The 17,052-nt window shown below is 33.9% G+C and overlaps 1 protein-coding gene across 1 annotated transcript; it reads right to left on the bottom strand.

Annotated features, from left to right (window-relative positions):
* Positions 1-8,917: 8,917 nt before the first annotated feature.
* LOC107484984 (uncharacterized) lies at positions 8,918-10,567 on the bottom strand (the record flags this gene model as incomplete). Its single annotated transcript, XM_016105527.2, is given in 4 exon segments — positions 8,918-9,250; positions 9,329-9,390; positions 9,472-9,533; positions 10,484-10,567. Coding segments are annotated over 4 exon segments (219 nt in total). The 3' UTR covers positions 8,918-9,232.
* Between the last annotated feature and the right edge of the window lie 6,485 nt (positions 10,568-17,052).

Here is a 17,052-nt window from a genome sequence, read left to right as displayed (position 1 = left end):
GTGTGAATTCAGTTAAAAAATCATATTCCAGCACCGACGCGTACGCGCACAGCACGCGTACGCGTCCATGGGGTAATTCGCAAGGTGCGCATAAGTGCCTGGTGCACGCGTGCGTCCATAGGCGAGTTCAATTCTTTGGCTTTTCATGATCTTCTCCACTTTGTATGCTTTCCTCTCACTCCTTTGATCCTTCCCTAGCCCTTTTCAACCTGGAATCACTTAACAAACAAATCAAGGCATCTAGTGGAATCAAAGGTGAATTAAAATTAACTAATTTAAGGTCTAGAAAGCATGTTTTCACACTTAAGCACAAATTGGGAGACAATCATAAAACCATGCTATTTTATTGAATAAATGTGAGTAAAATGTCATAAAATCCCTTAAATTTAACACAAGATAAACCCTACAAATGGGGTTTATCATATTCGCAGTATTTGCTACGACTCCCCCTTTTCTTATTCTTGATGGGCCTAGGGGGAGGTAGCTTTTCAGTATGGAAAATTTCCCTGTAGATGTTGACTAGGGAAACTCGTAGAGAAGTATAAGAGTGATATCTTCTGGACCTTTCAGGACCGACTTCTTCTTTTTTCTTGGGCTCTCTCTCAATCTCCTTTGCTGAGTGAGAGTGCCCAGGTCACCAGCTTGGCTCTCATAGCCTGGCGTTTTTCTCCATGTTGATGTACTTTTTAGCTCTTTCCCGTACATCCCTCAAAGAAGTCGGATGCCTTTTGGAGATGGACTGGGAGAAAGGGCCTTCTCGAAGTCCATTTACTAGGCCCATGATCACTGCTTCTGTAGGCAGGTCTTGAATTTCTATGCACGCCTTATTGAACCTTTCCATGTAGTCCCTCAAAGGTTCTCCGACCTCCTGCTTTACTCCTAGGAGACTTAGTGCATGCTTGACTTTATCCTTTTGGATTGAGAATTGCGTGAGAAACTTACGGAAGAGGTCGTCGAAACTGGTAACCGACCTTGTGGGGAGGTTATCAAACCACTTCATCGCTGCCTTTGTCAGAGTTGTCGGAAAAGGCTTTGTAGTGAGTAGGGGTGGAAACAGGCCAGATCAGGCCAGGTTTTGCTCTTAATAGGCCTGACCTGTCATACAGTTGATTGGCCTGAGCCTGGCCTGCAGCATGTTATAGGCTCTTTATAAATTACTAGGCCTGGCCTATTATTCAGCCTGGCCTGGCCTGAAGCCTGTTAAAAGGCCTGATAATTTTTTTTACAAAAATAAAAATATTATTTAAAAAATTTATTTTTTAATAAAAGTAGTTATATGTAATGTGTCATATATTTAATATTTATAAAAAATTTTAAACTTTTAACGTATTTAAAATATACAAAAATATTTATAATAAAATATAATAAATTTAAAATATCTCATAATTTTATTAATAATAAAAAATTATTTATATATTTAATTATATTTTAACAGGCACAGGCAGGCCTGACAGGCCTATAAGGCTAATTAGTAAGTCTGGGCCTGGCCTATTAATGTATTAAGGCTTTTAAAAGAGCCTAGGCCTGTACCTATTTTATAACAGGCCAGGCCAGGTCAGGCCAAACACAGGCCAGGCTGCAGGCCCCTGGCAGGCCGCCTGACCTTTTTCCACCCCTAGTAGTGAGTAGCATCAGAAGCGTCGGCTAAGTACATCCGACTTTTAAAATTGCTCAGATGGTGCTTTGGGTCTGTAGTTCCGTCATAGAGATCCATGTCAGGGCTTTTGAAGTTCCTTGAAAATTTTGCCCTCATGATGTCTTCAACGAGCGGATTCTCTCCCCCCAAAGGGGAATCTTCTCTGTCGCTGCAAGAACTCATGCCTCGGAGGTTAGCTTCTAACCTTAAGAGCTTTTGCTCAAATTCATTTCGTCGTTCAGCCTCTCTCCTTAAGTTTCTCTCCGCCTCTCGCTGTCGCTCCAGTTCTTGTTCCAATTACATAAGCCGTCCTTGGTGGCCATGGAACAATCCCATGAGATCGGCAGCGTGAGGTTGTCTCTTGTTTCCTGATTTGTGCACCTCAGAGGGGATTCCCCTGGGGTCTTTTGCACCAAAGGGACCTTCGCGGTGTTGACCCCCTGCTCCTTGCAAGGATATTATAGCTCAATCATTGTTGACAACATCTTTCTGCTCTTGCTCGGACTCTAATGCAGTGTGTTCGTCTTCATTCTGGTCGTCTACCATTATCGGATGATCTCGCAGGTCCCTGGCAACGGCACCAATATTATGTGGGTAACCTGAGATCGGTAGATTGGGCTTGGAGGATAAGCCCAAACGTCAATGGAAGGTGGTCTCCGACTTGGTTCACGTCTGGGAGCCCCCGTCCGAGTTGTATATGTGAAAGAATGGGGGGTGGTACCTGCAAAGATACTCCGATGCCTAAGTCAGCAAGGGGTTAAGTAGGTTTAGAATATATTGGAACTTAAAGATTCCTGAAGGGTGTCAGTGTATTTATAATGGTGATCCAATAACGACCGTTGGAATAGTTCCACTTCTGAAGGTGGATATCCGCCCCTTTATCTTTGGGTGGTTGGGATGTCACTTCTGAAAGTGGGCTGAGAGATTTTAGGGGCAGTTACTTATTTAAAATAAGTGTTATCTACCAAATCATGATTAGTCCGACTTCTTTGGAGTAGAGTCTATGCCGAGCCCGACCTCTTTAGATAAGGTCGGGTGGGTGAAGGCCAAATCTTTGGATTGGGTTTTTATGGCTTATCTTGGACCTGGGTCATACTGTTGGGTCAGGGTAGGAATAGTAACCAAATTTATATATTTTTTAAAACATATTTAGTTAACGTCCAATTGAATATGTGATGTGTTATATATACTATCAATTAATATTTTACATAATCAATTTTTGACGAAAGTTATGAGTGGAGTAGCTGAATGACAGATATGATTAATTCGTAATTTTTTAAAGACTAATTTGATTGAAAAAATCTTTTAGTGACGAATTTGAAGAATGCCTTATCTCTTTCAAACTAATTTGACTATTAACCCTTGTCAAAATGGCACCGAAGGTTTATATTGCTCATAAAAATAAATCTTCAAAGATGTTAACTATACATAAATCTTTGAAAGATTTAAAAACATGACAAAAACTATTTTAAATATTAAATATATATTTAAAAAAATAATTTTAGGGATAAATTTTTTTATAAGGAAATAGAACAAGAAAACCAAGAAACCAAACTACTTGCTTTTTGACGGTAATATAAATTAACTTGTATCAGTTATAAATTATAACAACTACTATATATATGAGTCATATGTCCATTGTGGTTTACACAAAACAATTACAATAAGCATTTACAATTCAATTTTAATTTCTCAATTAATCTCTATCTTGATTTTTTCATGATATGAAGAGTTGAGGTTCGGATCTCATAGGATCTATTGTTCCAATTAATACTACTACACATTCTTCTACTCCTACCATGCCTCTTCTTGACAAATTAGATGAAAAATCATTCAAGATTTAGCAACATCTTGCTCTTCACATCATTAGTGGCAATTAACTCAGTGATCACCTTCTCAAGGACCAGGTTCCAGCAAGATTCGATTCTGATACTACAAAATTAGCAGGAACAGAATCAGCAACATACAAATTTTCGACTACAAAATACCGCTTTCTTATATCATGGCTCCTTCAAACAATGGATATCTCATTCAGAAACAAGATGTTGGACTGCAAATTTGCATATCAAGTATGGGATCGAATTCAAGATTATTTCTCTAAATCAACAAAAGCCACAATCAAACAACTTAAAGCAGAACTCAAAAATATCAAAAAGTAAGGAATAACCGTCTCTGACTATCTCAAACGCATCTGATCAATTGTTGATTCTTTGGCTGCATTGGATCATCCACTCTCTCTTAAAGATCATGTCGAAACCATTACTGAAGGTCTTGATGAGGATTATGCAATGTACATTTTCTTAATCGCACCTACGCTTGAGTCTTTGTCTCTGATTGAGGTAGAAACCTTGCTTCTTAGGCATGAAACCATGCTTGCACGATTCTGAAAAACTCAATTATCCCTTCCCCAAGCCAATTTTACACAAGCCACTTCTCAATTTTCACGAGGCACTGCAAGAGGTTTTAATTGTGGCAGAGTAAGGGGCGGACGATTCTCTCGCGGGGGCCAAGGTTCTTTTCAACAAAATCGTCCTCAATGCCAAGTGTGTGGCAAATTTAGCCACATTGCCATTTCTTGTTTCCACAGATATGATCCAAGTTATCAACAGTTACCTCTAGTTTCTAATGCCCCCAATTCTGCATCATCATCTATGCCAGCTCCACCACCTCCATCTTATCATAACCCTCGGGCTTATCTTGCTACACCATATACTCTCTCTGAGGCTTCATGGTTTTTAGATACTAGTGCCTCTCTCATCACGTCATACATGATCCATCCAGCTTTCTTGACAAATTATGTTAGGTAATGGGTCAGGTACGTGTATTACTCATATTGGCAATGCAAATCTTTAACTCTTGATAATCATAAACAATTTGTTTTGAATAATTTACTTGTTGCACCAGATATAGCTCGTAATCTTGTAAGTGTGCAGAAATTCACTACTGACAATGCATGCTTTTTTGAGTTTGATGTTGATTTTTCCTGTGTCAAATATCAGGCAACCAAACAGATTCTTCTTCGAGGTGCTCCTAAAGCTGGAATTTATGAATTTGAAAATGTAGCTCTTCATAATTCAAGATCAACCACTAGTACTGCACCAAAAGCTTTTCATGCTAATATTGATAATTACTCGCTCTGGCACTCTAAACTAGGACACACAGCACCTAAAACTGTTGTTACTGTACTAAGAACTTGCAATATTCTATTTACTCTTCCATCTTCTAACTCTCTTGTAAAGATTGTTGCTTAGCAAAAATGCATCATGTGTCTTTTACTCTTGATTCCTATCAGTTTCATGCTCCTTTGGACATGATTTATAGTGATGTTTGGGGACCAGCCCCTATTCTTTCTTTTCATGGTTTTAGCTATCATGTTGTGTTTATTGATGCCTACACTCGCTATACATGTATCTATATGCTGCATTCTAAGTCATAGGTTTTTGCTGCATTTGTTCAATTTAAATGTCTAATGGAGAATTTTACAGGTTTAAAAATTAAAGCATTTCATAGTGATAATGGAAGGAAATATCTTTCTTCTGCATTCACTGATTACCTATCATCTAATGGCGTTGCTCATAGATTTTCTTGCCCATATACACCACAACAAAATGGTCGGGCTGAGCGCAAACATCGCCATATCACAGAAACTAGTTTGGCAATGCTTGCTTCAGCATCACTACCTTTAAAGTATTGGGATGATGCTTTTCTATCTGTCACTTATATCATTAATCGATTACCATCTTCCAATATGTCTAATAAGTTCCCTTCTGAATTGTTGCATCACAAATTGCTTGATTATTCTTTCTTAAAAGTTTTCGGTTGTGCTTGCTATTCTTCATTTAAACCTTATACACATAATAAATTAGAATTTAAATCTCAACAATGTGTGTTCTTAGGTTATGCTCCAAATCATAAGAGCTATAAGTGTATGGAGGCTATTGGTAAGATCTTTATTAGTAGACAAGTTTTGTTTGATGAGTTTATATTTTCTTATTCTTCTATATTTGGCCACAATATTGTCTCACCTACCAAAATTCAATATCCTCATACTATTTTGCCAATTCCCCCTCTTTTGTTACTGATACTCCTCACCATGCCACTTCCACTGATTCTTCTAATTCTTCCCTTTCAAGTTCTGCTTCACCAACCCCATCTCTTCCATTGCCATCCACTTCTTCCTTACATATACATGGGACCCACTCTTTAGAGCCTTCTTCTCTTAATGCACAACCTATATCTCAACATTCTACACCTATACCAATTTCTGGTACTCCGGTTCAGCTTCCTCATCCCCCAAAACCAAATTCTCATCCTATGCAAACTCGGTCAAAGAGTGGTATCTCTAAGCCTAAATTAAATTCTACTATTGTTAATACTTCATCATTTATTGATTATTATGAAAATGTTCTAAAATTGTTACTATTGCCTTAAAATTTGAACATTGGACGAATGCCATGAAAGAAGAATTGCATGCTCTTTCCAAAAATCAAACATGGACTTTAGTTGTTCCACCCCCAACCAGTAAAATCATTGGTTGTAGATGGGTGTATGCCATTAAATGACATCCAGATGGTCGGAACTTGAAATATAAAGCAAGGATTATTGCTAAAGGCAACCATCAAATCAAAGGAATCGATTTTAATCAGGGTTTACACTTGTCATTAAGCCTGCGACTATAAGAGTAATTCTGACTTTGGCACTAACTCACAAATAGATAATTCAACAGTTTGATTTTAACAATGCATTCTTAAATGGCGATTTATCAGAGTTGGTTTATATGCAACAACCTCCGGGTTTTGAAACTTCCAACTCTGGTCAAGTCTGCAAATTAAATCAAGCTCTATATGGCTTGAGACAGGCCCCTTGGGCCTGGTTTTGTAATTAGCAGCTACCCTATCCACATTTGGCTTCACCAACACCAGGTCTGACCCTTCTCTCTTCATTCACTACTTTGGTAAGCTTGTCATTTATCTCTTAGTTTATGTTGATTATATCTTGATTACGGGTAATGGTCCCACTGCTATTTCCCATTTGATTTTCCAACTTCATACTATTTTTTCGTTAAAAGACCTTGGTGAATTCTCTTACTTTCTTGGTATTGAAGCCCATAAATTGTCATCTGGTTCTTATCATCTCTCTCAATGTAAGTATATTAATGATCTTCTTGACAAAGATAATATGAAGGGATGTAAATCAGTCCCTACTCCAACGATCACAACTCTAAAATTTACTGCATCTGCTGGTAAACCATTTGATAATCCATCTCTTTATAGATCAATTGTTGGTTCTCTTCAATATGCTACATTTACTATACCAGACATTGCATTTTCTGTAAATAAGGTTAGTTAATACATGCATAATTCATCTATTATACATTGGCAGTGTGTCAAATGAATTCTCAGGTATCTTGTTGGAACAACTCATCATGGTTTGATATTTCATCCTAGCACTAATCTTCGACTCTACGCTTTCACAGATTCGTATTGGGGCTTTGATCTTGATGATAGACGCAGCAGCACTTGTGGCTATTGTGTATATTTTGAAGACAACCTTGTATCTTGGTCTAGTAGGAAGCAAGGAGTTGTTAGTCGATCCAGTGCTGAGGCAGAATATCGAGGCTTAGCAGCAGTTGATTCAGAACTCATTTGGCTCGAAAACTTACTCATTGAGTTGCACATTCCAATAACCATTCTTCCAACACTTTTTTGTGATAACATTAGTGCTGTTTTACTTGCTTCCAATCCTATACTACATCACAAAACTAAACATTTTGAATTAAACCTCCACTATGTCAGAGACCGGGTCAATAGCAACAGACTTCACATAGTGCACATTTCTACTTTGGATCAGATTGCGGATCTGTTCACCAAACCTTTGTCCCTGGCTGGTTTTGATCGGTTTCGACTCAAACTCAAGGTTATTCCTCGAACACCCATGAGTTTGCAGGGGCTAATAAGAGAATATAGTAAGAAAACCAAGAAACCAAGCTACTTGCTTTTTGACAGCAAGATAAATTAACTTGTATCAGTTGTAACAACTTTTATATATATAGCAGTCATATGTCCATTGTGGTTTACACAAAACAATTACAATAAGCATTTACAATTCAATTTCAATTTTTCAATTTATCTCTATCTTGATTCTTTCAATTTTAATGTAAATGTTGGCAATCATTATTAAAAAAAATAAAAAAATTTCATCTTTAAAATTTGATCATTTTTTATCAAATAAATTTTATTAAAAAATTTTTTATTGTGAATTATCACATTTATTTAAAAAATAAAAAGAAAAATCTTGAAATGAAATTTTGTTCTAAATTTTTGTGGCACATTCTAAATATTTATTCAAATATTAATACAAAAATTTAGATCTAATGGATAAATCGTTTACTAAATATAAAAATTCTTTTATTACTTAAAAAAATAATATTTATTAATTCTTTTTATCGAATTTTCAAATCATTGAAAGATGATTTCGGCTAAATCTTTCAAGTATTGAATCGGTAATTAACCCCATTTTATAATACTGTATTACAATGGAGAACAAATTATTAAAAGAATACAAAGTATAATGTTATCTTTTTTTTGCTATAAATATCTCTCCTTCATTTGAGACAGATACAAGCATTTCTTCAACTTACTTTCACCTTCTTTTCACTTTTATTATTTCATGTGTAATTTTTTTTTTTTTTTTTGAGTTCAGATTTATGTTTTATCTTGTGTGTTTGTTTCGTAATTTTTTTATATTTACATTTTAAGAAAAAAATTTAAACATAAATGTTGTAAGTATTATTGGCTTAATATATTTAACGAGTCTGTTATAAATTATGACGATGAAAATATAATTTTTAAATGTAAAAATTCAATCTTTTTAAATATTCTTAAAACCATTTCATTCGAAGGATTGAAAGTAATTCTTGTTCATCATATGGTTTCATGGTAGAGATAAATAATGGTTGTGGTGTTGCTTTTCCACAGTGTTGCTATTGCTGTGATCAGGGACGTTGCCAAGAAGAAAAGTGTTAGGGCCTAGGGGTAATCAATGTGTTCTTTTAGTTGATTAACCAATTGTTTTCTTATCTCCTGTTTTATTTGGACTAATTGTAACCTCATTTATTTGGCCCCCTCTTCAGTCAAGTAACGAGAAAAATTCCTTATTCGGGCAACTAGACACAATGTAATGTTCCTTATAATGATAGTGGTGATTTATAACTGTAATGTTCAAGCATTCTATTCCAGTATTCCCCATTGGGGCAAGTGTAAAGAAGGAACCCCGAACAACTATACACAAGTTCCAATATTATTTGTAATCAATCTTCTACACTTTGAAAGAAATAGCTGCCCAGTATGCTGCTCCAAAATATCATAAACTACATAATATCCTAATCCTGCTGTTTTTCTGGTTCACCATGTAAACTAGAAGCAGGCAATTACACAAGGCTTCAGATCATGAGGAAAAAAAGGGAAAAAACCAACCAGGCAAAGGTCAATTACGAAAGAAATTTACATACACTCTATCTTAGTCTTCATCAAAAATCCTTGGCAAAGAGAAATCATCACCTTTATTTTCTTCAGCAATTTAGGAAGAATAACAAAATCAGCGGCTCTTGAATGACTGCAAAAGAAAAAGAGAAAGTTAGATCATTAGCAAACTGGTGCTAGTGCATAATATAATATGTGATGGATTGCATACATCTTCCATATTTTTCGAGATGTCCTTGATCTGCTCCGCTAACTCTTGCCTTTTCTGAACAGCTGCAGAAAAAATAGTGCAAATTAAGCTAATTTGTTGGCAGAGGGCGAATAATTATTATTTTATAATAACTTTGCTGTTACCTTGTTTCGAAATATTTTCAATTTGCTTTGATGTCCTTACCGCAAACCTCTGAAATGCAGGGCTGAAAACGAACCACGATCAAAGATTCACATGAGAACATATAGAAAAGAGGCTAACAAGAACTATATACTTCAAAACCACAAATATAATTGCTGGAAACATCACTCCAGCACAATCATTTCAAGTGTACACAAATCATCTTCGGCATCAATATTGATATATTTACTTTAGCTGTCTACTGATAAGTATCTCCAGAGAATGTTTTTAACTTCACTAATCAGTCTAAAGTCTTAACCATATTTTTTTGGGACCTGAAAAAAGTAAGCAAATCTGAGAGGGTATGCACCAGCGATACATAGCTGGATGATCCCAAGGGTCAAGGGACATTTCCAGTTCAGGCACATAAAACAGTTGGTTGTCTACAAAATTTGGATTCCTTTTTATTTTTCCGTATTCTTTTCCAATTCAATTCATCCAAAGCAGAAGAGTTTTAAAAGATAAAACAATCCTAGAACAAATATGGCTTTCCTTCTCTGCTCAAATCACATTAATATGATTCATACACAACAATAAGAAGCATAGGCAAAACAACCCGTATCACCTATCACCTATAAACCTATTGTCACCGGTATATAGATGGTTAAATGGCTTTAATTTGAATTCAATGGTAGCAATTAGCACTGCAGTTTTCCGACAGGGTGATAATTATAACACAAGGATAGCTGCCACCATAACCATAAACATAATCTAATATCATATGTATTAAAATATCTCAAACTCCTTAAAATTTTCCAGTGGAATAAACATGCTCCCACAGAGACAACAAAAACTCAGGAATTTGAGGTTCAATCTTGCTTCAATGGAACGAGCCAATTAGGAACCAGATTTGTCCCACCGGCCAGAGAAAGAAGCTTACAACTTACAACCTCATAAATCAAAAACAAATTCCTTCAACAAAAAAAGGAATACTAAAAATCATTTTTTAGAAAAAAGTGGCTGTACTTCTTTTACCTGTTGGCAAGACCATTGACAACAACCTCATTCACAACGTATGAAATAACTCTGTGCATAAAATTCCCACCGGCCATTTTTGTCGGTCAGCTTCAAACTGCAATCGATCGAAACAAAACAATAACCCCCAAATATAAAGCAAAACCATTTTTAAGCATCATAAATTAAACTACATGTTATCGATTATCCCTAACTTTGCTAGGGTTTGAGAAGGGAAATCGGTATCTGAAAGGAGAAAACTAGGGTTTAGAAGGCACAAACCTTGATGCGAAGATGGATTGGTGCGGGAGACGGAGAAGGGAGAAAAGAAGAGTCTAGAAATAGATTATGCAACTGGCGCCTAATTAAACCGAGTTTTATATAGTAAGGTTTTGAAAACCGAACCGAACATCAAGCCGTTAAACCACCAACTAAGAAATTTAACAGACAAGCCGATTTAATTACGGTTTTGAGGAGAGGTGACCTTTAAAGTAGGATAAGCACGGATCAATTTGATTCGGATTCAAGATAAAATTAGAATTAAATAATTGGTTCAATTTGATTTGAATTTGTATTTTTTGTGTATGTACTCGAACCAAACAAATTTGATTAAGAACAAATTAATTCGGTTCGAATAATTAGGTACCCGATGACTTTGAAATCTATTTTCTATTTTATTATATAAAAATCGAATTTCTACACTTAATGATGAAACTGACGTAACATGAGTGTTTCCCAATTTATTTTATTTAATTTTGTAAAACAAATCAATTATAACTAATTAATGATATCAATTAATTAATTTGATTAGACATTCAAATTTCACAATTAATTATACCAATTAATTAATTTAATTAATTATATTAATTATTCGATTTGATTGGAGTAAATATTAAATTATTTTAGTAAATAATAAATATGATAACAAAATACATGAATTAATTTAATTAATTTTTTTTTATGTCATCTATTTATACAAAATCATAATGTGTTTTTTACTCATTCCTTCTCTTTTCTCTCTTTCTTTCTCTTTCTCTTGTGTTTAGGGTATAATTTTTGTAATTTATTTAATTTTTATTTCTTTTATCACTACTTATCAAGGTTCTAAAAATCGGATCGGTTATCAAACCACTTTAATTATTGGTTTACTGATTTATTGGTCCAACCAGTCCAACCAATGGTTCAACTGAAAAAACCGTTTTAAAACAGCAACGCGTGATGGAGAGGGAAGATTGTTGGCTAGTTGTCCATAGCTGATTCCAAAATCAGAACCACTTGTCTGTATAAAACTATAAATGTCTCTTAGGAAAACACAGTTTTGAAATATCAGAAAAATAAAATGCTTAAATTCCTATGCTGAATAAGAAGAATAAGTACACAACCAAATTGATAGAATCAAAAAACTAAAATGAATAATATATAAATCAATTAATGGTTTTTGATTCCTCTGAGGATGCAATGTAGTTTCTCTTTCATTCGATGAAGCTAAGAAGGAATAACATTCTGATCACTAAACAACTAGACTAGAATGTTCCATTAGCAAGAAAACATAGACAGAAACAGAATAAGATTACTCCAGATAACAAAATCAGTTTTTTTCATCAACTTTGTGTGGAATCAAAGCAGAAGTATACAAGTTACACACCAGAAATAGTGAGAAGCAGCATAAGCAGTTTGAAGTAGGAGGAATAATAACACATATACAAATATGCATTGAAAAAGTACAAAATTTCAATAAACATTACCAAACAGAGGCAAGAAAGAACAATCATCATTCAGCAACAAACATTACAAACAGTAACAAGTAATCACACTATTACCAAATTCAAAAAGAATGAAAGCCAGATAACCCCAATCATAAACACCATTACCAAATTAAATAAAAAATAACCAAAAATCACCTTGCAAATCAAAAACTCAATCTCTTGAACTCAATAATTACATCAGTTATCCAACTAAATAATTGCATCACAGTTATTATAAACTGATTTCAAAGCCTAGAATCAGAGTGAAATTAAAAACATGAAGCATATAATAAATCAAAAGATCACCAATTGCAAATTTTTTAATAAGAACAGAAGTTAAGAACAATGAAAAATGAAAAATGAAAAAAGATTCAACAGTTTTCAACCCAATTTTAATAAAGCTCATCACAATGATTAACAACAACAAAAAGTACTGAAGGAACAGTGAATCAGTAACACGCAGTGCAAATTTAAAATTTAAAAGTTATCAATTTAAAATTTATCATCAAATACAATCAGTGAGCAAAAACCAATCAACCAAGCACTGAATGAGTATTCTGTTCTGATTCTGTGACTGGGAAGCAACAAATTCAAGTTACAGCAACAAATTTAACAAATCCAAGTAAAGTTCCGATTTACACCAACATTTAAATTAGCAACGAGGCAAATTTGATTAGCAATTCAGCAACATGCAAAAATACAGGGAGAAGGGAAATCTAAAAAGAGAGAACAGGGAAGCGATGGTGCAGGGACTCACCAACGGTCGACGGCGAGTCGGCGACCACCCCACGGAAGGCGACGAAGCAAGAGACAACCCAACGAGTTGCTTCTGCCGCCGGCGACGAGACAGACGAACCACGAGATGCCAGTGACTGAGACGAGACTCGAGTCAGACTGGGAGGCAGAATCGAGCAGAGACAACCACGGACGACGAGCAGCAACCAACACGCACAGCTCGAGCAATCACTGGCGAAGGGAGGCGCGAGCAGCCGAGCACAGAGGAGAACGGCGAGATGCGAGCACCTGACGTGGAGGATCCGGCGAGAGGCCCGAGAGCACGAAGACGGAAGTTCTTGAGTGCGATGGACGGCGGCAGCAGTCTCTCACTCCGACAGACGGCGACAACTATGGGTGGAGGCTAGGATTTGCTTTCTTTGGTGGAAGGTTTGCTGAAGGAAGGAATTGGAGAAGGGGAAATGGGGATAACGCGTGAAACTTTTTCCCTTTCAAGGTAGGAAACGAGGTCGTTTTCTGTAAACCGGCTGGGGTCCGATTTGGTCCGACCTGCCGATAACCGACCGGTTCAGTGGTTCTTGAGCGGTTTTTTATTTTACGGTTTTATACACCGAATTGGACCATTTTTTACCAGTTCTCGATTGAATCGATTCGGCCAGCCAATCCAGTCCCATTTTCAGAACATTGCTATTTATACATTTCATTTTTCTTATATTTTTTAAATATTTTTGTCTATTTTAGTTGTTCATTATTAGGCACATATTTTTTTCTTCTAACTTTTGATTAACAAAAGATATGGGTCTTCTTTGCAGTATTTTTAAATAATCTTATTATAATTTTGTTTTTTAATATTCTCTTTTATCATGTATATTTTATGTGCTTAAGGAGCTGACTTAAAGTTATAATATGATATATAAAATTATAGTATAATTTACAGTATGCTAAAATATTAGGACATTATCATATAGATATTTTTAAATTTGTTCATTAAATTCAATCATACAGAATCTTAAAAATTATGTAATTATGTAATTATTTATTTTTTTATATAATTATTGTATTGGTCATTTACATTAATGAGACTATTTTTATTATTAATATTTATAAATATACTATTATCTATATAATTAATTAAATCATCTTATTCATTTAAATTTAATTCTATTGAATTAATTATTCAAAGTTTTATCGTTATTTCTATTTTTAAAGAATTTTTTTAATATTATTTAACAATTATAATAACATGATAATAGTTAAAAAGGGATAGAATAAAAAATTTTTAATATAAAAATAGGGCAAAAAAAATAAATTTATTTAATAACTTTTTCAGAATATATATGTTTCTTCTTTATAGATAATTATTGTAAGGTATCAAAAACTCTAACAATTATTAAGAATAAATGATCGTTACGAAAACAATGCTAGTAAATGATATACAAATAAATCATACCAAACATAACCTACAACTTAAAAGGATTACTTATGAAAAAATATAATTTATAACATTTATTTCTTTTTTACTATTTATTTTAAAAAAATCTTAATTACTTATCGATCTTTATTTTTTCAATTTATGATAAAATTCTACTTGTGATGCTAATTCTTCTAATGATGTAAATGCAGATAATTATATTTTTATTTTTTGATATAATCGATATATTATTAACAATAAATAGTAATTAACCCTTCATATTTTTAATCAAAATATTTTGACGATAGTTTTTATTTATTGATGTTAATGGTTAATTGTTTCTTTAAAATAAAAATGCATTATAATTTTAGGTTATTTTATAATTAAAAATAATGCTTGATTAAGTTTTTTTAAAAAAATTATATTATGATTTTAGGTAATTTTACTATACAGAATTAATGTTCATAATACTAAATTACTCTAAATTATCTATTTTCTATGGTTAGTAGTTAATTCCAAATTGAAAAGATTTTGTTGAATTGTTGAATAGTTCAAGTATAATTGAGGTAGTTAATTTAGTTTATTTGTTTATTAACATTTCCAAATTAATGTTCTACTTTCAAGACAAATACTATTTTTTTCACTGTATTTTTCAATTCGGTAGGTCGATAACTAATCTTTCACGGATTGAAACTCCATTTATTAAGGGTCTGCCGTTAGCCAATGAGTTGTTACATACACATGTCGGAATTTGAAACTCTAATACTTACTTAGATAGACGAGTGAAATGACCACTCAATCAATCTAAATCAGTTAAAACAAATACTAATTATTTTTAATATTTTTAATATTAAAAATAATTAAATTTTGATTTTAATTATAACTTTGTAAAATATTTATAGTAATAATTATTATATATATCTTTTATTTAATTTCTTTTAATAAAAAAATTATATATTTTTATTAATTATTCCGTACAGTGTACGAGAATATACACTAGTTTATAAAAAAACCAAATTTTTATCTTAAAAATTCAACAATAACATCAATAGAAATAATCCAAATATGTTAAACACCAAATACATTAAAAGCTAAACTCATTAAAATCTAAACATATTAATAGTAAATAATATTTGTCTAATAGAAATACACATTTTTAATTAAACACTAATTTTTTTATTTAATTATATATTATCGGATTTACGAGTTAGTTCCTGTTCTACACCTCCAGAACTAATACCCGAACTAATTACTAACGAAGGCTATTGATTTAGTTCAGATTAAACTCGATTATCCGTTAGTTTCATAACCAATTTAATTAATTCAATTTGAGTTCGAACAAGTAATTGAATATCTGATTAATAAACCCATCAAGTGATAAATTTAATGATTCAATTATCCAATTAGAATTGTATCATAGTTACAATTTAATGAAATATAAAATAAATTTATTAAAAATATAATATATAATTTTAAATATTTAAATTTAATAATTTATAGATTAATATAAAATTTAAAATTTTACAATTTCATCCAAAAAATTGTCTAAAATTTACAATTAAAAAAGTTGGCCAATTGTCACGGCCTTGGACACACTCCAACGCTACCGTGCCGGCACTCGGACTTACTCAACCTCTTGAGCTAAGACCAAGTCAGCCTAACCCTCAATACTTAGCAAGAAATCTAAGAATACAAGAGAACACAAGAGAAAGGAAGCTTTGGTGGAAAGAACACTTTATTTACTCAAGTGTTGGTTACAAATGATTCACACACCCTCACACTAACTCTTACCTCCTATTTATAGTCATCCACCTCCTCAATGGATGGTTAGGATTAAATCTAATCAACGGTCCAGATTAATCATCCAGAACCTTCTTTACAAATATCTATCCTACCACAACTCTCTAAATGTTTCTAGATTATTCCATACCACTCTTTATACTTCTATATACATCTACACTCTTCTAGAATATTCCGTGATCTTCTAAAGTCTTCTAGAACCTTCTAGAGTATTCCAGAACCTTCTAGGACATTCTAGAACGTTCCGGAACCATCTAGAGTATTCTCAAACACTCCAGAAAACTATACAAACACTGTTAAATATAACCTTCTAAAATTTTCTGTGATATTCTCCCCCACCTAATGCGCAGACGTCCTCGTCGCGTTCTGTTCATGATAGTGCTCTAGGTGTTCTTGGAATTGCCACAGATCTTCACAAGTTTTCCAGCTTGCTTCGGGTATCGGGAGTCCTCTCCACTTGATCAAGTATTGGATACTTGGTGGTACTCCTCTTCATTGCACAACGTGATTAGCTAAGATCTCTTCGATTTCTTTATCAAAGGACCAAATCACCACGAGCGGAGCACGACTCGAGTTACCTCTACTCAGTTCATCTTAGTCTTCATGATATGGTTTCAGCATACTTACATGGAAGACCGGGTGGATCTTCATAGAGGGAGGGAGTTGTACTTTGTAAGCAACCTCCCCAACACGTCCAATGATCTCAAATGGCCCTTCGTATTTGCGGATTAACCCTTATGAACCTTGCGAAAGGCTTTGAATCGTTGTGGAAGAAGTTTGATCATTACCTTGTCTCCCACTTGATAGCTTGCATGCCTCCTCTTCTTATCTGCCAATTTCTTCATCCTCTTTGCAGCTTTGTCGAGGTAAGAACGAGTGACATCTGCTTGTTCTTCCCA

Source organism: Arachis duranensis, chromosome 4, assembly GCF_000817695.3.
Source record: "Arachis duranensis cultivar V14167 chromosome 4, aradu.V14167.gnm2.J7QH, whole genome shotgun sequence".
NCBI classification, from domain to species: domain Eukaryota; kingdom Viridiplantae; phylum Streptophyta; class Magnoliopsida; order Fabales; family Fabaceae; genus Arachis; species Arachis duranensis.
The sequence above is the reverse complement of the archived record's forward strand: the minus strand, read 5'-3'. Positions and strand labels throughout refer to the sequence as shown.